Below are 19288 nucleotides of genomic sequence, written 5' to 3'. Positions count from 1 at the left end.
TGCCGTTAAAAGGCGTGTCTGCTCTGTTGAGTGACATGGACGTGAACGTAAGCGCACATGCTGTTACCCGGCTGTAGCATTAGCCACTGAGGTGAGGATACGGTCAGGTGTGCTAAGAATACTTTCAATAACTGTATTTTTTTAATGAAGCAATTAAAAGAGCACTGGCGGCTGATACCTCAAATTCATTCTAAATAGTGATACAAGGCTGTATTCAATGACCTAACATTGTTCACTTTAACGGAAACATGCACTTGCATGTACAATAAAAACATCTGCGATGCACTGAACTTGCAATTAGTGAACCGCGATATAACGATGGACAAATTAAATTCCTGTGAGGAAAATTTGTTTTAAGAGCACTTCAGAATATTTTAGTGTGTCAGCTAAAAGATTAACTTTGTTGAGCTCCATCTTGCTTTCCTCGCCATGTTTCCTTCCCGCTAAAATAATTGCACTGCCATCATTCCATCCTCCTGTCATCTTATATTTGAAATAGTAGCAACGTAATTGCCACAACGTTGTAAATCTTCTCATTGTTGCTGGGAGGAAGTTGGGGGGGGGGGCGGCGGGGGGGTGCTGCCACCAATAGACACATGGGGTGAAAACGTGCCATTTTTTTTCTTTTCTTTTTTTTTTTAAGCCACAGCAGGGTAAAATAATGCCCCACTCAATCTTGATTTACGACAGGAGACACTTGGAATAAAATCGCACAGCTTTTTAAAGTGTTGCACTTCCTACACCGAAAGAATGTGCTTCCTTGAATGCAGATAACCGCGAGTCAACAGTCGCTATTTGAGGCACTCCACCTGTGGAAATTGCTTTTACCATATTACGGCTTATACACCATGTTAATGTATTTCCCAATTAATAATAATTTTAAAAAACACACACACACAAAGCTTTTTCTCCAAGTCTAACATATTTTTACTCAAAAATACTCACATTTAAAAACTAAATTTTCCAAAGGAAAATGTAATGTTTTCATTTGAAAATATTTGTTTTTAAATTTTGAAAAAATGTTAAATGCAATTTTTTTAATCTCAAAACGAATAGGCCAATGCTGGTCTGGTATAAATAGTCACAGTATTTTTTACAGTACTGTACATTACATTAGTCCTGCCCACCAATTTCCCCAAAATAGTGTGATTGTTTTTCACTAGCAAAATCTGAGCTTTTCCTCAATGAAATGGAATGTTTTACTCCAAGATGAATGAAAACGTGTCGAGAAGCTGCCCCCTGGAGACGCTTGACAATCAACTGAAAAGTCAATCAAAATTCATAAACACACATGCAGTTTATAAAAGCTAGTCTCAAAGATTTGGAAGAATAAAACATGAATAAGCCCCTTTGCCAATATCGTGTGTTAAGATTGTTAAAAAATACAAATGATAAACTTTTATAAAGTTTTATTGTGATAAAACTACTCTTTTCAAATGTTATTAAATTCTAATTCGATCACATTCGAAAAGCTCTGAGCGTCGTTTGTGGCGTCGGTAGGAGTGGGGGTGGGCTCACTACCGCCATCTGCCTCTTTGGAGTACAAAAGCACATTGAGAAAAGTTTTTGGAACGAAAAAAACAGAATCCACATACCTTTGAAAAACTACAAACATTATAATTAGACAATGATTGGTATTTCATTATATTGATGTCATGTTGTTAGCATCTACTAGATTTTAACCTACTTGCAAACCCACTTAGCAACGCTGCTTGGATACTGTCAGACGGAGTCAGGAAGCGCGCGCATTGTGGCGGAAATACAAAAAAAACAAAAAAACCCAGCTGTCGTCGCATTAAATGTGTGCTGTTCAGAGGTAAATTTATAGCCTCCATAATATCTTTTGTGTACTTTTTAATTTACGTTGGGCTTTGTCGTGTTCTTTCCTTTCGTCGTGTGCTTGCCCAAACGAGATACACACAACGCAGCCTTCTTATTAGGCGTGCGAGCGTGCAAGCTAGCTTTGTTGTTAGCTTAGTAGCCGTGTTAGTTATTTAGTTGGGTGATGGATTCAGAGGGTTGTCCTAATTTTAAGTAATCGAAATCACATTTTGGGGCACAAAGTCAACACTCGAGCGACTGTCATCACATTCGTTAGTTGGCTTGGTTCACCAGCTAGTTGGCGTTCGCAACCTGTTGCTGTTTGCCTAAATTGTTAGCGACTCGTTTGGCAAGAGCGCTTTTAGTCACTTCATGCTTCTTTTGGACGTTTTAGCCCCGCTTCTCTGAATTTATGAATACACAATATGTCAGCGGTAGGTTGTAACTTTCACACGAATCGTGTTAACACGTCCAGTAGTCAGTCATTTGACTTTAGTCAATCACTGTGGAAGACAACAGAATATTCTGGAAGGACTCAAGGGCTTGCGCACTGCGATTCCCTAATCAGCATTTAGGACAATAACGGACATTTGACAAGGAACAGCCCATCACGTCAGCTTAGCTCACAATTCTGTAATTTGCTGATTTAATTATATTTACACTTTATCATTACATGTCAGTCAATTCCATTTCATTACGTAGTACCACCGTGTCCCATCTAAATGTATACACACAAGCATTTAAATATATATTTAAATATTCTAACTCCAAATTATTAAAAAATCTAAACAGTGCTTAGAATGCCAGAAGACACTTGAAACAATGTTATATTTTATTTTATGTTCACAATTTTTTATTTATAGTGGACCTCCTTTGACTTGGACAAATAGGCAAGAAAAACTTCCTATTTGTTGTTTTTCTGCTCAGGCCAAAGCAATAGCAGTATTTACACTTATTTGCTCTGGCTTTATCTGGTGGTATCTTGGTGTTGAAGAAGTATGTTGGCGTGAGTTAAACTTAAAATTTTTGTTTCATACAGTAAGTAGTGCTTTGCTGCCATTTTGTGGTAGTCATCTTCGTGTTGTTTTGTGTAATGTACATTACATTACATTACTTATAGCAATGTTGTCATATATTTTTTGTGTGTGTTGTTTCCCAGCAGGGTGGGAGTCTTCCGAGCTATCGGACGATGAAGACATGAGTGTGTCTTTGGGAGCAGCAGCAAGCGAAGTGGACAGAGCGGGAAGTTTCCAGCGTGGCAGTCACAAGAATAGCAAACTGAAGATTAGTCTTCCACATTCGCAGCTCCGTATAGAAGCTTTTCTTGAAGTTTTCTATTGTAGTTTTTGGTGATTTTATATGATGAGCTGAAGTTTTTGTGATATTGCTCAGAATTCCAGGACAGCGCGTTGTCTCCGGCGCTCGCCCTGTTGCCCGCGAACCCAGCCGAAGAAGCCAGTCTGGCAGAGTACTCCCTATTCCAAAAAAGCAATGCAGAATTTCTGCCTTTAAGGTAAAAAACAAAACAAAAAAGTGTTGATTCACTTTATTGCCACTTTTTCACTGCTACTGCTGAAAGAAAAACCCTCATTGCCCGTTTTTGGTAATAAAATTCATAGCCATTAATTCTGATTTGTTTTGATTTCCTAGTGCAAGTCCCGATGATTCTGCGGGACGCGAGCCTGACGAGGGCTCCTTGTCTCAGCACCCTCTGGCCCAGGAGACTGCAACCTCGGAAGGCGAGACCACTCTAACGCCGCGGGAAGTCGACACAGTCGGTGGGGCTGCCGGAGTCAGTCACATCACTTCCGGGTCTCGCAGCACCCAACCCGATGCCGCCAGCGAGCTGTTGTATCGACAGCTGCTGTCCCAGAGCAACAAGTCCCTTTCGGAAATGTCTGAAGGTGGGACGAGCACCCCAGGATCCACTCAAGGCAGCACTGAACAATCGTACCAGGCTTTCCTGCCGCATTGCCAGTCCACGCCGGGGGTTCTGAAGCTCCCGGCCAAGTCTGCTGTCAAGTCAGGGAGACTCTCCGTCATCCCCTCCAGCGACGAGATTTCACAACAAGGTTATTATACTTTAGGTTTTGAATTATTTTTTTAGGCAAATGCTGATTGTGATATTTGACCTGATTAATTAAACAAACATAATTAATAAAATAACCTCTTTCAACAATAGAGATGTGAATGACAGGCACAACATCTGACTGTTTTACAATACTTTGTTCTAGAGAGATAAATCAGCTGATTGTATTTTTTTTTTTTTAGGAGGGAGGGGGGGCGTATTCCAGTGTCATTATTTTTGTCTTATGTTGTTATGCGCTAAAGTGTTAAATAAAAAAATAATAAAAAACAGCTAATTTTAAGAGAGCTAATATTGGTCAGTTGAATAATTTGCATAGCAGCAGTACCATGTTTTCTTAAGATGCAGCAAATACAGTGAAAACAGCAGCGGCCCCAGAACTGAACCCTGTGGAACACCGTACAACAGTGGGGTAGTGTGGGACTCAAGGTTAAAATAAAGTCACCTTGATCAAGGCCAGCTTTCTTGAGCAGGGGTTGCACCGCAGCATGTTTAAGTTGTTGGGACCGCACCCGAAGACAGACTTGCTCTTCATAATGGCCAAGACCGATTTATGTTTTTATTTTGATTTCAGTTGACGATGCCAACCCCTTCAGTGACGTGTCACTAGATTCCGACGCCACAGCGCATTGCAAGTTGGGAGCATCCTCTTCTTTCGTCAGCTTGGAGGTGGATAACTACGCCCCCTACTGGAACTCCCAGCCAAACACGCCGTCCAAACAGGCAGACCTCAACATCGAAGATAGGATTCCGGTACATGAAAACTAAAAATGGTGTTCTCTTCAATATGGAGACCAGGGTGTCCGCAGGTTATTCGCGGGGGAACGGGACCGAGCCCTACTGCGAATAGTGCAAAAAAATCCAATTGACAACCACCCAAAATTGTTGAGAGGAGGTTTTCAATTTCAAAAAGCCATTTACTTTCAGGGTAATGTTGTAAGATGAGTTGGAAATGATAGCGTGTAAAGTAGCACTTTTTAAAGTGTGCAGTATCTCTCGTATCTATCTTTAAAAGGGAGTCCCATGAAAATAGCAAAAATGAAGGCCATTAAAGGTTTGAACATTTCCTTTATGGCTTAAGAGAGATCAAAGCGCGTCAGTGTAACAAGTCTTTGACATGTGCTCTGTTTCTACTTCCTAGTTGTACCTCCAAAACCTCGGCATTGACCAGTCGCCCGTCGAGATCTTGACCCCGTTTGCGCCCAGGGGACCAATCAGGGAGCTGGAATTCTCACCCACCGATCTCAGCACTATCAAGGATTCTGCGGAGGGGACGCCAATGAAGAGCGTCCCCTCGTCTGAAGGTAAATAAAGTTGTTGCCTGTCTCAATAACATCACCTTTGCGTGACCAATGTTTGCATACCGTTTTGCCTTTTGAAGGTGAAGATGAAGATCTTGCTGAATGCAACTGCGGCTCTCGTGTTTTTCTTCAAACTGGCTGCTCCCGATCTCGTGTGTCTTTATGTGAACTGCTTGCTTTCAAGTCCCTTTCTTCTTCCTTTTTGCCATTGCATAACCTGTGTGCCACTCAATGCAAGACTCAAATTGAGCAACAGAGGGCACAGTAGCCCAAATAAATATTACATTCCTCAGTGAGTGTATTTGCCATTACAATTTCATTCCATTTGATCAGTTTATTTAACGAGGACAATGCAATCAGACATAGATACTAAGCAAAGCTTGTAGCTGATGTTGAGCATACAGAGTTTAGCAAATGCTCATTTACGACCCCCGTGCCTGGTTGAGCTTTTACACTTGATACACAATCTAGCCACCCCTTAAAAATAATCAAATCTAGACTTCACACCGATCGGATCGACTGGATCCAGATTGGCCAATATTTGGCATTTTGTGAAAAATCGGTGGTCGTAATGTCATCATTTGCGCGGTCGATCAATGACGTTATTGATCGGATCTGCAAAAAACAACCTCGTTCACTCTGGAGTGTAAATTGTGAGCCCGAAAGCTCATCTATTTTTAGCCTTGTCGCGTGTTGTGGGAGTAGGAAGCCTTTGCACTGCGAGGCGGAGGTTCTGCCTCTGCGCACTTGACCATCCAATCACTATGTAATAGCGTTCATGTATTTTTATTCATTTTTTGACTGGTAAAAAGTCCCCAAACCATTTTATTTACATCAACATCTCTTTAATTCAAAAGCAAAAGGAAGATCGTAGTGCATTGATTCATTATTTTTGAATCATCCTTAGTAGACTATTTGATGTTCTTGTCTTTAATTCCAGCTGGCAGCCCTCCTAAAGTCGAGCTATCCGACTCCGCATCGTTACCTTTCAGCCAGGACGGCCCTCTGGTAGCTGCATCACTCCCGGAACAGACTGTGACATCATCATCGCCCACCGACACCCACCAGCTGCCCTCTGACTCCCACGAAGTAGACCCGCGTACTCCCAGTCTCCATAATCCCCACTCGGGTCAGATTTCAGGTCCCCGAGCTCGCTCCTCGCTGTTTGTGGTCCGGTCACCATCTTGTTCGGAGAAACCCGGAGAAGATCCCTCCCGCCGGGGGAGCGTGAGCCCGTCGGCAAAGGATATAGTCCCGGACACAGTTTCTTCCCGGCGAGCCGAGCCGGAAGGCTGCAGCGCCGGGCCTCAGTTGCCGCTAGCCGCCAGACCGTCGACAGCTCTGGACGACCAGGAGCCCGCCTCGCCTCCCGCCCGGCCGCCCGATGCGCCGGACGAGGCGTCGCTACCGACCGGTCTCGGGCCAGTCCCGGAAGACCCGGAGAATCAATCGGCGCTGAGCGACGACAGCGGTCAGAGTTCGTTGACCGTCAGGGTGGCCAAGCTGCTGCAGGGCGAATCATCGGCTGCCAGCGTCTCGGACCAGGACGACCCCAAACGCAAAAGTGAGACCCTTCACTTGCCGCCCGGCACAACTTTGCAAGAGCAGCATTTTTGCAAGTTTATATTTCTGCTAGTAGGGGGCACGTTTGAGTCGAGTACAAAATATGTCTTGAGCTCAGTATTACAGGTTAGCAAACTTTGCTGCCATGACTAAAATAGCCGCTTCAAAGCAAAATGGAAGACTTTTCAGGCATTTTTCGCTGATCGACTCATGAAAATGTGCCTTGCAGAGCATTTCATCCTGAAACTGTCGGAAGGTCGTTTTGACTCGCTGGAGTTGGATGAAGAGGATCGGCGACGCGTCGAAGAGATCAAGGCAGCGATGCTCTCAAACAACTTTGTGACGGTGAGGACGTGCGCGGGGTCGCCGTGGTTACAAACCACTGCAGTTTGTCATTCACACTTAAACACAGCAAAATGGCGTAGGCACACAAAAAAGCTTGGAAATTTCGCATGACCTGTTTGTCTCGGATAGTTTTGAGTTCAATGTCAGGCAAAAGGTCTTTGAGACCTTTTCGTGCATCCTGTTACCAGAGATGCTAAAAAAAAAAAAAAAAAGACTGATAAAGGTACTTAAGTAAACTTTTTTTTTTTTTACTGTCACTTATATACAACACAGGGTGTCAAATTTGAGAACCGCGGGCCACATCAAGCACGCCACATTTGACATGGCCTGCCAAAGCAAATTATGTGCATCAACTTTGTGTTTCTTGCTCAAATACAAAAGCTACAAATGAGCTTTTAAAAAGATTGAGATACTCCAGGCATTTTTGTTACCAATCTAACTTTAAAAATAAATGTAATATTTCATCAAACTGTTTTTACTGGCCTCTGATTTCAAAACTAGTTCATCAATTTGTTGTGAATATGTAATATGGGACAATCAGATATTTATTTGAGTTCAGTAAGGCTGGGCGATTTTAGCCTAAAAATAAAATCTCAGATTTTTTCACAAAAAATTCGAATAATTACTTTTTTTAAATGAACTCCAATGATTTAAGTGTAACTTTTGTGTCACTTTGATATGCAAATCAGGTCTGCGCTGTCGCCGGCCGTGTTGCAGGTAACGTTTGAGAGTGTCGTGTTTACAAACTTTGCAGTGCGCCCGAACGCATCATTCCTTCTTTCTTCATGACGTCATCGCCTTGCGACCCCTCTAGAGCGAGAGCAGCACAGACACGGAGAGCACGGCGACATCCAGCGCGGCGGCAGGGCTGGCGCCCCTTTCGGACATGTCGGATGTCCTTCCGGAAGCTAACCACGCCCGCGCGGAGGCTCACGTGCGGGAGATGGCCGGCGCTGACGTCAAAGCGCACACGTCCATCACGATCGCCGCCCGTAAGCGCCCCGCGCAGGAGCCAGCTCCTGAGGCTTCCCCGCTGACACCCGAGCCCCTCCTGCAGGCCCAGCTGGACACCGCGTCCGTACGCAAGTATGCAATTGAATTTCATTACCGGTCGGTATCACTCAAGGTAGTAAAAAAATCAATCAATCATTTTGTGATGTGAATCGTCTAGAAATCCTGAGGACAGGAAGTCATCGTTGGAGGAAGAAGGAAGCGCAAATGCAATCGAAGCGGAGTCAAGCGGTCACCTGGAGGAGCGGGATGGCGAGAAGGAGAATTCCCGGCAGTGTCACGTTGCGGAGGACACCACCGTCCCGTTCGGTCACGTGTCGCGTGCCCACCTCACCCTCTCGCCGAAACCTTTTCAGCCTACCCCCTACGCCGCCTCCTCCTCCTCCTCCTCCTCGTCGGTCGAGCCCCCCGCCGACAAGTTCGTCCCGCTGAGGCGCTCCTCGCCCGCCGTCAGCAGCACGGATGAGGGCGTCGGCCTGTCCAGACCCCCGCCCAAGTGGGACGAAGGCAGACACACGACATCTGCTCTACCTCCTCCCCCTAATCATCATCATCATCATCACCGGCATCTTCATCATCAGTCTGTCAAAGGCAACGCTATGAGGAGCTACACACCTGAAACACCAGGTAGGATCATCATCACCACATCCTTTTTCATGTGTTGTCAAAAGTGTTTAGTATTGTATAGTAGTAATGTATGAGCATGTTTTTAAATACAATGACTGGATTGGTATGCGAAAAAAATGCAGTAAAATCTACTGAATATTTTCAGGCTTTGGTTCAAGAAATAAAATATTCAACTCAATTTTATTTTGAAAGCACTTAAAAACAACCGTCGCTCAATTACGAGTTTCTTAAAAGCAAAACAAAAACACAATTTGCACTTGTATTTAATTTTTGCATTGACTTCAAGCTCACAAAGGGATTTATTGATGAATAACCGTTGTCATTTTGTTGTCCCAGTGAGAGACGAGTGCGCCCCGCGTGCGTCGGCGGCGCCGGCGCTGCGTCCTTACAAGCCTCGCGGCGCCGACGAGCTCTTCTACATGCCTGACGTCCAAGCCGACGCGTCGTCCTCGTGCACCACCATGGAGAGCTCGCACACGGGTAAGATGACGCTCGCTTGCAACAAAGCTTTCAATGTTCATCAACAGGATCGGCTTTCCTGCATCGAACCCTTCTTACATTTATTTTTCTCAATTTCCTCTCATGTTTAGTAGAATTAAAAAAAATATATATAATAATACGTCGACGTGATATAACCCAATAAACTACAAAAACTAAACAATATACATATTCACTTAACAAGTTTCATTATTGTTTTGAATAGTTAACTAATCATAATCGTAAAAAACATGAATGATGAAATGAACCGTTTTATCTAGTTTGCATGTATTTATTCATGTGAATGTAAATTAATTGAAATAAAAAATTAAAGCTACATTAAATTATTTTGAATACATGATTGGCTAATTATTCATACTGAAATGAATAAAAAAAATGTCAACCATGAAAATGAATTATTGTAATTTGAAAATCATCCAATTGACATTTTGCTTGTTTATTCATTTTATGAACTAATTAACTGACATTTGGGAAATAATTTATAAATGTATAAATCTTTTATTTAATTGATTTAATAGTTAGCTAATTATGTTTATTCATATTAGAATTTGTGATTATTATTAAAATTACGTTTTTATTACACATTTAATATATTTTTTTCAATATTAATTTTTTAAATTATTTCTTTCTTTCCTTATTCATCGTGTGAGCCGACCCATCTGTCTCTTTAAAAACGAACCTCCTTCCTTTTAGCCCCAAAATGTGCGTTTGGCAGCTGCTGCTTTGTAACATTCACCACTTCATTATTGATGCGCTGCTGGGGCCATGCTAAGCTACACAAAGGGTGGGAGACCTGAGATCCCCCTCCCCCACACCTCCTCACCTGTTTGCTCTCCCCGCCAGGTATGGACGACGCAGTGCCACCGCTGTTCAGCGCCGAGGTTCTGGGCCAGCAGGACCCGGGCCTGGACCGCGGCGTCGACATCAAGCACACGGAGGGCATCTACAGCAAAAGGCGCGGCGCCGCGCGCACCAACATACAGCCGCTGCTGCACCCAGGTCAGCTGGCAAGGCTGCACCCGAGTCATCAAGATGTGATCAAGTACTATTACAGGAATACGACGACGTGTTGTGTGTGTTGCTAGGTGGCGCTTTGGCGTCATCAGAAAAACGTTTTCCTCATGCGAGCCAGTATGAAGTCTCCACGATGGAGCGCTTCAAGGCAGGAGGCGGAGGAAAGCGGGAAGTGGACCAATCAAGGCTCGCGCCCACCAACCGGGAGGCGTGGCTAATGGAGCAGCTGCAGCGCCTGTCCGATCTTATTCTCGCCACTGGGGGCGCTGACGTCCCGCCCGCTAGGACGTACTACGACGAGACTCAGGTGATGCTTACGCTTTGGTGGAAACGCATTTTTCAAATTCACATTCTTGAGAATGTAGGATTTTTTTTTCTGAAATTCTGACTTTTTGGGAGGAAATAGTCCATTTTTTTAAGAATCAAATTTAATTTGAGACAACATCATGAAAATAAAGAGTGTGGAAGTCTGGATTGTGCAAAAAAGTTTTCTTTTAGAAATGATACCTTTTGAGAATTTTACACAAAAAAAAAAATATGAAAAATAATCCTATAAAATGTTCCTTTTTTATGGGTATGACTACTATACTCGAAAAAAAAAATTCAGCTAAATATGTAAGAGTATACATTTTTTCTATTTTATTCTCATATTTTGTTTTTTTTAAATGCCACTTTCATCTCAGAAGAATACTTTTTTTTCCACAAAAATAAAAAGACAAAATTGTCCTCGTAATTTTTTTTCTAAATTATCATAAAAAAGTAACATTTCCTCATATTGCTCCTTTTTGTTCTTATAACACAACAAAATTATTGGTATTAAAATGATAATACAAAGTCGTTTTTTTTCCTCTTTTTTTTTTTTGAAACGCAACTTTGTTGAAGAGTTTTTCTTGACCTTTTTCTCACAAAAATGGCATCCTCTTCAAATCCCTCCACCCTCTTTCAAAGCAAATATTTTTTTACATTTTTATCTAATTGTTAAGGTTTCCATTGTGGTGCTTTTTTTCTTTCCGTTATTGTCAGCATATGTGGCCGCGGCGGCCGCGGCGGCCGCGCGGCGCCGCCACTCTTTGTCCGGCCGACAGAGACGAGTCCAGCACCACCACGTCCACGCTGGACACGGACCGCCTCATCCGGGCCTTCGGCGCCCACCGCGTCCAAAGCGCCAAGACCCCCAAAAGCGTCAAGACGTCCGCTCGCCTCAACAAACTCTACGGCGACGTGGCCAAGCAGAGGGAACGGTGGGAGGGGCGGAGCTTCAACACCACACAGTCGGAAAGCACCGGCACTGAGGCATCAAACGTACGTTTCTAATTTTCTAAATTGTACATAACAAAAACTTCTTCTTTTTTAACAAAAGCAATTTTAGTATAATATTTTTCAGCTAAAGTCTTCAATGTTGGAAACTTTTTTTTCTCTCTCTTTTTTAAAGTGCATCTTTAAACTCATTTTTTTTCTATTTTTTTTCATATGATTATGAATAGTGTTTTTGGAAAAATACAAATATGAAAACAAAAAAAGAAACCTTAACATTATAGCTTTTGAAAAATACCTAATTTTTCTAGGATTTTTTTTTTTTACGATTGCAATTTTTGTGAGAATTTATTTTTATTTTGTCTTTGAAATAAAAATATATGCAACTTAATTGTCATACATTTAAGACTGGTACTGTAGAAATGAATAGAAGTTGAATCATGTTATTCTTTTTTCCAAAAGTACGTTCTCTTAAGATGACAACTTTTTTTCTTAATTTAATTGAAATTAATTTGTTTTTAAAGGAAATGCAACAATAATAATTTTTTTGGTGATATTATATTTCGCAAAAAATACAACATTATTATCATTATGCAGCAAAAAATACTTGGTTCTTGTAACATTAAAGAAATCAGGTAAATTATTTATTTATTTATTCATTTTGTGGCAGGTGACCGGTGAGTCGTCGTCGACGGGCTCGTACCCCAAAACGTCTCAGCACAGAACCTCCAAGAAGCCCGTCGGCAGAGGCAACCAAGGGGGCAAGTCAAAAACAAACAAAAACAAACACCAGCCTGCTTTCAAGTAACTAAGCGCAAGATGATGGTTTTTAATGTTCACTTTTTTCAAATGAAATCACTTCTACTAACATACAAAATAGCAATGCAGGAGCCATCTTAAATGTAGGTTTTTTTTGTCTTCCTCTCCTTGTGTGAGCACAGCACAAAAAAAATCTTACCAGGATTTGTGGGCAACTTCCAACTATTTCTGACACAGCGCCACCCTGTTGTGGTGGTGTAATACCGCAATTACAGTTGGGACAATACAGGTTTTCATACTTTCAGACGTTCCCGATGGGGAGGTGGCTCAACATTTGGTGGAAGGGGCTCCAAATTTGATATGCAGGAAGAAACGTTTATTATTATTTAATATAAACGGTTTGTATGTTTTTCTGTCAGGTGATGTGGAGATCACGTGCAACGCTACGCGCCTTCACACTCGAGACGTGGGAACCATGTTCCCGCCGCCGGGACGAGTGCGGAGAAGCTCGGCCAAAGGTCACGTGACCTCCCTCAAACACAAGAAGACTCGAACGCCGCCTAAGCTATCCAAAGGTATGCACGACTCTCGTCACTTTCAGTTCTTTCAGGGTTTTTTTTTATGACGAGGCTTAGGGTTAGGAGACGAGTTTTTATTTTTCCCTAGGAAAGAAAATCTCATGAGAATTTATTTGACCTTTTTATGAGATGAAAGCTTACATCTTACAAGAAGTTACATTTTCCTAGCAAAGAGAGATAATAAAGTAAAAATAAAAGTAAAATAAAAAATTAATTCCGGCAATGAAATCATAAATAGAGAATTCATATTTTTCCATGTTTGTGAAATTAAGATCATCTTAAATGTTATTTTAGAAATTGAAATCGAAAATAGATATGATCTGTTTAGTACAGAAATTACTTTACCATAAAACATTTTTTTTCCTAGGAAAAAAAATCTTATTAGAATACATTTGCAAAAAAAAAATCTTACTAGAATGTTTTTTCCTTTTTTGTTTTATTTTTGGGATGAAAAATAGAAATCTTCTAATAACTGCACTTTTTTTGTTGTAAATTGTTACATTTATTCAGGCAATAAAATCATATATGTATGTGAATGTTTTCCCCCCAAAATAAAGTTGTCCATTTGTGAATCTTTAAAAAAGAAAAAGTTGTATTTGACACGAGTAGCCTTCATTTGTTGATTTTCGTCATGTGGGATTTTGCTGCGTTTCAGCAATGTGGTGGTTCATCCCGCTGGACGACTCGTTCAAGGAGAACCTTCCCGAGGACGACGACGAGCTGGACGAGCTGAAGGAGGCGGAACCCGGGCCGAGCACGCTTTGGTATGATGATGACGACGCGGCCAAAACAGCAAGGGAACCTCTCAGACCACGACCACAACAACTTGACGACGACGAAGATGTCGTCGTACTTCCCTCATCCTACAAAAGCAGCCACCAAGTCAATTCTCTGCAGGTTACACTTCAAATTGACACCTTCAAAACTAGTTCCTCCAAAATGTTGCCCTTTCAGTATGTTGTTGCTCTAACGCTAATTGTTGTTATGTGTTTGTGGCGCCCCCCGCAGGAAGCTCTGGCCACGCAACGAGCGGACTTCATCTGGCGCTCGCGGCAACGAGTTCAAATCTTGAATGTGCGAAAGTTCAACGCGACTCTGCCAGGTAACCACATCACAAATGTTCAACGGTGTTTTGCCTTTTTTTTTTTGAATCATTGTTTTTTAAAGTTTCAATTACATTTGAGAAAAATCTCATTTATGAATTTTTTTCAAGTTTCATTTTTAAGAATTTGAAGAAACAAAAATGTTTCACATCTGTGCGTTATTTTCAAGTTTTTTTTTTAGCTACAATAACATGTTTTTGTTTGTTTTCTTTTACAAATTTCAAACTTCAACTTTATGCATTTTCTAATAGTTTTTTCTCTCTAAAATTTGATTTAACGCATTTAAAAAACAAAACAAAAAACAATTCATATTTATTTCATCACCCTTATAAAATAATGGCCAACATACATTTTTCACAAAAAAATAAAACCAAATGCTGATTATATTATGCATTATTAACTTCATTTCAAGGGTAAAGTTAAATCATTTGTTTTAACTAAGGATGTAGCCGATTTTAGCAGATGTGGCCGGCGTCCTGAGATTTTTTTTTTTTACAGTGTAAACAAAATTTCACCTTTACTAAATTAACCAAATTTTCACTTTTTTCCCAACATTTTCCTAGGTTTTTATTTTTAGGAATTTTTAAAACATGATTAAAAAAAGATGTATATATTTCAAGATGTAAACTAACTTCACTTTTAAAACACTTTTTTTTTGGGGGGGGGGGTTCAAATGTTTATATATTTTTTTATTCAAATGCAACATGGTCAGTAAGTGTAGTTGTGGCCTTTTCGTGTGGTTTCAGGCAGCGGCATGCCGAGGAGGGCGGTGCCCCGGAAGGAAATGATGCAGCGGACAAAACAGTGAGAACATTTTTATGAATGTCCGTCAGTTTTGCCGTTTGCTTCCTTCTCGACTTCCAACCTGTTTTGTGGTTCAGGCTGTGCGAACGACTTCCGGAGGTTCTGCGCCGGCTGGAGATGGAGCGAAGGGACGCGCAACTGCAATTAAACCGACTCAACCTGCAGATCTACAACAAGGTGGACAAACACACCCAAAACCACAACAAATGTCACCCCCCAAAAAAGATTACTTATCAAAAAATTGGACTTACTTTATTTTCCCCTTGAAATACATTTTTGAAAAATATTTTAATTACCAAAAATATGACTTTGTAAAATGTCTTCTTTCTTTTATTCAACCAAAAAAACTAAGTGCAAAAAAAGGTATAATTTTATCTTAAAAAATATATGTATTTTTTTGCTCGGGACAAAAAAAACTTTTTAAGTCTGGAAAAGCATGAAGCCAACTTTTTGTCTTTGCAGAGAATCACCAAACGTCGCTTGGAGAACCGCAGCGCTGTCCAGCATCCAACACTTTGGTGATTTGTTTTTAAATCATTGCATTTTTAACAGTCATTTTTTAACTTTTAATTTTTTTATAATAAAATAGTTTAGACCTGCTGAGGGTTGACAAGCCACAGTTTATTGATCAGCGTCTTGCGTCAATACACTACACGCACAAAAACAACATTAAAACCATTTCCTTGTTTTGTTTTTTGTGAGTTAAAAAGAAACCAAAAAATGTAAATGAGGCGCTGCCACACAGGAAGGCCAGAGCTGAGATTTGAACCCCGAAACTCAGACCTGTGAGGCACAATTGCTAACTGTGCTCTCTTCCAATTAAAATAATTCAAATGTTTTATCGACAAAGTGCAAAATGCATAAGGACGTCCACTTGTAGGCCTTCTTGTGGCTCTTTTGCAATATGCCGAGAACATTCAAAGCCCGCCAGCGTTTTCCTGAGACGTCAGGTCAGATGTTCTCACAGGAAAGTGGCCACTGAGCTAAAAATGCCATCACAGTTGCAAAGAAACTTGAGGAGTCACAGAAAGGCTGTTAGAACATTAACTGATGTGCAAACTTTGCTTCAACATAAAAAAAAACACGCACGATAAGCCAAGTGGGCGGCTGGATCCGTTCCAGGCGAGGATGAGGAAGATGAAGAGGAGGCTCAGTTGCGCAGGAGGAGGCCGTGGACGTGGCGGAGTTGACTTTGCGTCAGAAGCACGCGGTGGACTTGCTCCTGACCCCGAGGACACGGGACCATCACTCGGCCCACCAGCACGCACGAGCCCACGGTCTCCTCCTTGGCCTAAGACAGCCACAAGACATTTTTCATGTGGGGGGGGGACAAAATGAATCAAAAAAAAAAGTACTGCTTTTCCTCAAAACCAAAACTTAAATGATAAAACTCTTTAAAAAAAAAAAAAAAAAAAAACTTTGTATATTTTTTTTCCCTACCAAAAAAAACAACCCTGAAATATTTTTACGAAATTTTAAAAACTCTACAAAGTATTTCTTAAATATTTTCTGCTCTGGGAAATGTAAGATTATTTTATTTCTCTTTCAAGAAATCAATAATTTACAAGTTTTTCCTGGAAAACAATTTGCATGATAAAACAAAAAGTATTTTTACGTGTAAAACGTTGTTTAAAAAAAAAAAGCCCCTACCCCCACAAAAAAGTTTGAATTTTTTTTTGTTGCTTTTCTCACAAATTAAAAAAACAAAACATATAAAGGTCAGTTTTACTTACAAAATTTAAAGTGTCAATATATTTTAAAATTCCTATTCTCATCAAAACAGACTTCTTTATTGTTTAAAAAAAAAAACAATTTTCTTCATGTTAAAAAAACTCAGAAAAATATATTGCAAGAAATACTTAAAAAAAATTGTTCTTGCAAAAAACAAGGCCCTCTTACACAAATGAGAAGTACTTAAAAAATGTACTTGTAAAAATATAGCCCCCAAAATTACTCAGATAATTTATTGAAAAAACAAACAAACACTTTGTTTTTGCAAAAATAGAAGATCAAATAATTAAAAAAAATTTTTTGTTGTTGTCGTATGTACGTTAAAGATAAAAAAACAATAAGGACGACAAGTTGCGTGCACTGCTGACCTTGACGAAGGAGGCGGAGGGAAAGGTGGCAAAGTCCGAGGGCACTCGAGCGCCGGGCTGCTGCTTGACCACGTGTTCGGCCACCTCGCCCTGACACCAAAGCGCAACATGAGTGTGTGGGCAACTTTCTTGACGTGTGTGTGTGTGTGTGTGTGTATACGCGTTCGCTTACCTTGAGCTTGTCAAGCGTGTCTCGCAGCGACTGCAAGCGAGCCGTCTGCTCCAGAAGCTGAGCGCTCGGACTCACTGGAGAAAAACAAACGATCACCGTCAGAAAGATATTACGCAGTATTTCTAAAAAAAATAATAATAATAAAAAAGTGGTCACGTGACTCACCAGGACATTTTCCGGTGATGTCGACCACTTTGACGTTGGCGCTCATCTGCAGCAGCGTCCCCAGCAGTTGATCCGTCTTCCTGTAGAGGGCGCGGGAGAGCGGCGCGGGCCCGTCCCTGGAGGGCAGCTTGGTGACGTGCAGCGGGGGCAGCGCCGCCAGCTGGCTGCGCATCTTCTCCGCCTGCAGGGGGCGTCGTCGTTAGCAAAAATTGACCTTGCGCGATGTTGGCGTGACTGGCTTACCTTCAGCCAGTTGTTTTGGTTCTTCAGCTGCTTCAGGCAAAGTCGCTGAGCTTCCAGCTGACGCGTCAACAGCGGCGAGTCCACCACCTGCACGCCCGACGCGCACGACAGGCTCGCTGCGCCACGGGGCACACATGCACACCAAAGTCAGTGGCAAACAATAATACGAACTAAAATACCCCAAAAAGACAACGCAAAAATGTTTGGATTTGAAAAAGAAACAGATGCAACTCAAATCTGGTAAGATGACTTTTTTTCCTTGAAAACTAAAAAAATATATATATTTTTTAAAATTTAGATTTCCTTTTGTGGTAGAGGGATGTTCTGAATAAAATCGTGAAAGGATTGCAACTCAAATCTAAAAAAAAAAATGTCTTTAGAAAAAGTATTTTTGTTTGGAGTTTTATTCTTGTAATTATTATTTTTTTTATATATATTTTACTATGTTTTTTAAGCTTGAATTAAAAACAAAAGTTCTTGAATAATGAAAAAAAATGAAAAATTGCATAAGACTATATATAAAATTACTTTATTAATTAAAATATTTTGTCAGATTATAACTTTTCTTGAATTAAAAAATCTGTATTCTCTGGAATTTAAAAAAAAAAATTAAAATAATAATTATATATATATATATATATATTATAACTTTTTCCTGAAAAATACGACTTCTTTATAAAATGTGTTTTTTTATTTCTATTTTTTCCTTACATTTTTTTCTTGTGAAAAAAAAAATCTTGAAAATTTATTTAAAATAATATATTTTACTACATACTATCTTCTAAGTTTTAAACTTTCCTGAATTAAAAACAAAAATTCTTCAAAAATGGCTAATTTTGTTGAATTTTTTCCCTGAATAAGATAACTGCAGGTCACGATTGTCATGTCAATGCCAACAATAATAATACAAGTTCAAATAATGGAGAGAACCCCCCCCCCCCCAAAAAAAAAATAAATTTGGACATGCAAAATTAATTCTTTGGTTTGTTCTTTTTCAGCCTTCGCATGCGCGTTTACAGGCTGGTACCTTTTTGTTCCTCTGCACATTAAGCATGTCAGTTGAGAGATTCAAAGAAAAAAAAAAGAGGACAAACACTTGATTAAAAACTGCACTTCAAACTGTAATCATGAAGAAATGTTAATTTTGCAAAACCACTCATGCAAAAATAAAATATTTCAAGAAATGTCATAACTCTTGAAATAATCTTTTTTTTTAAGGAAATATAACTTTTCCAAAAAGGTTACGACTATCTTCATTTTCTTCTTCTTTTTAATTAAGATTTTATTCTTGAATAAGTAAAAAATCTGGAAAAAAACCCGCTTTTCAAAAGCTATATTTATTTTGTTCTTTAAATAGTAATTTGACTTATTTTTTCCTCAAAAATGTACAACTTGACAAAATACAATTTTTTTTTACTTAAAAAAATGCTAAATACAAATATTTTTGTTAGATTAAAACATTTTGATCGAAAAAGTATGCTGAAAAATTACAAAATGTTTGCAGGGTAATAACTGTTTTACAAAAGCATATATTTTTTCTCTATAAAATTAATCTCTATTAATTTTTTTCTTGGAGGTGAGTGGGGATACACAACATGAAGACGAAATATGAAAAGCTCACAAATATCTGAAAAAAAAGTGAACGGACGTGCAAAATAAAAAGCGGCTGGCATGCACGCTTTTGCATGCCGCTTTCACCTTTTTGCTCGTCTGCACATGAGACAAAACGGGGAGGGAAAAAAATCACATGAAAAACTGCACGCATCACTTCAATATTCATCAATATAATATTGAAAAATATCTTTACATAAAAAAAAAAAAGAACCTTTTTTCCCTTGATTTTTT

The 19288-nt window shown here is 40.1% G+C and overlaps 2 protein-coding genes across 14 annotated transcripts in view; one reads left to right on the top strand and one right to left on the bottom strand.

Moving 5' to 3' along the window:
* The first annotated feature begins 1740 nt into the window (after positions 1–1740).
* On the top strand, positions 1741–15364 carry alms1 (ALMS1 centrosome and basal body associated protein). Of its 3 annotated transcripts, none has more exons than XM_086093966.1 (21): positions 1741–1816; positions 2981–3130; positions 3214–3334; positions 3472–3893; positions 4482–4660; positions 5049–5211; positions 6149–6772; positions 7001–7116; positions 7931–8202; positions 8288–8754; positions 9091–9234; positions 10096–10251; positions 10338–10573; positions 11293–11568; positions 12191–12281; positions 12699–12854; positions 13513–13754; positions 13866–13959; positions 14707–14764; positions 14842–14941; positions 15227–15364. In XM_086093966.1, the coding sequence occupies exons 2-21, from the start codon at positions 3019–3021 to the stop codon at positions 15284–15286; spliced, it is 4089 nt and encodes a 1362-aa protein (XP_085950092.1). In that variant the 5' UTR covers positions 1741–1816; positions 2981–3018; the 3' UTR covers positions 15287–15364. The 3 variants fall into 3 exon arrangements, with proteins under 3 accessions (XP_085950092.1, XP_085950090.1, XP_085950091.1); XM_086093964.1 differs by having other exon boundaries at positions 11290–11568; XM_086093965.1 differs by having other exon boundaries at positions 1745–1816; positions 2984–3130; positions 11290–11568.
* The window catches only part of dctn1b (dynactin 1b), a 31229-nt gene continuing 27305 nt past the window's right edge, over positions 15365–19288 (bottom strand). For all 11 annotated transcript variants that reach the window (XM_086093975.1, XM_086093967.1, XM_086093968.1 and 8 more), the window contains 5 exons: positions 17444–17559; positions 17201–17381; positions 17036–17109; positions 16864–16953; positions 15365–16055 (listed from right to left, as the gene is read on the bottom strand). In XM_086093975.1, the coding sequence (XP_085950101.1) occupies positions 15915–16055; positions 16864–16953; positions 17036–17109; positions 17201–17381; positions 17444–17559 (602 nt within the window). In that variant the 3' untranslated portion in view covers positions 15365–15914. The remainder of the gene's footprint in view (positions 16056–16863; positions 16954–17035; positions 17110–17200; positions 17382–17443; positions 17560–19288) is intronic.

This window comes from Leptonotus elevatus, chromosome 14 (genome assembly GCF_054856555.1).
Source record: "Leptonotus elevatus isolate MCC_2025b chromosome 14, RoL_Lele_1.0, whole genome shotgun sequence".
Lineage (NCBI taxonomy): Eukaryota > Metazoa > Chordata > Actinopteri > Syngnathiformes > Syngnathidae > Leptonotus > Leptonotus elevatus.
Note: the sequence above shows the minus strand (reverse complement) of the source record. Positions and strands in the feature narration are given on the sequence as shown.

Coding starts and splice junctions, on each gene's coding strand:
- alms1 (XM_086093964.1), top strand. CDS start 3,019: ATGAGTGTGTCTTTGGGAGCAGCAGCAAGCGAAGTGGACAGAGCGGGA. Junction 10,252..10,337: donor ACAGCCGCTGCTGCACCCAG/GTCAGCTGGCAA, acceptor GTGTGTTGCTAG/GTGGCGCTTTGGCGTCATCA. Junction 14,765..14,841: donor ATGATGCAGCGGACAAAACA/GTGAGAACATTT, acceptor TTTGTGGTTCAG/GCTGTGCGAACGACTTCCGG.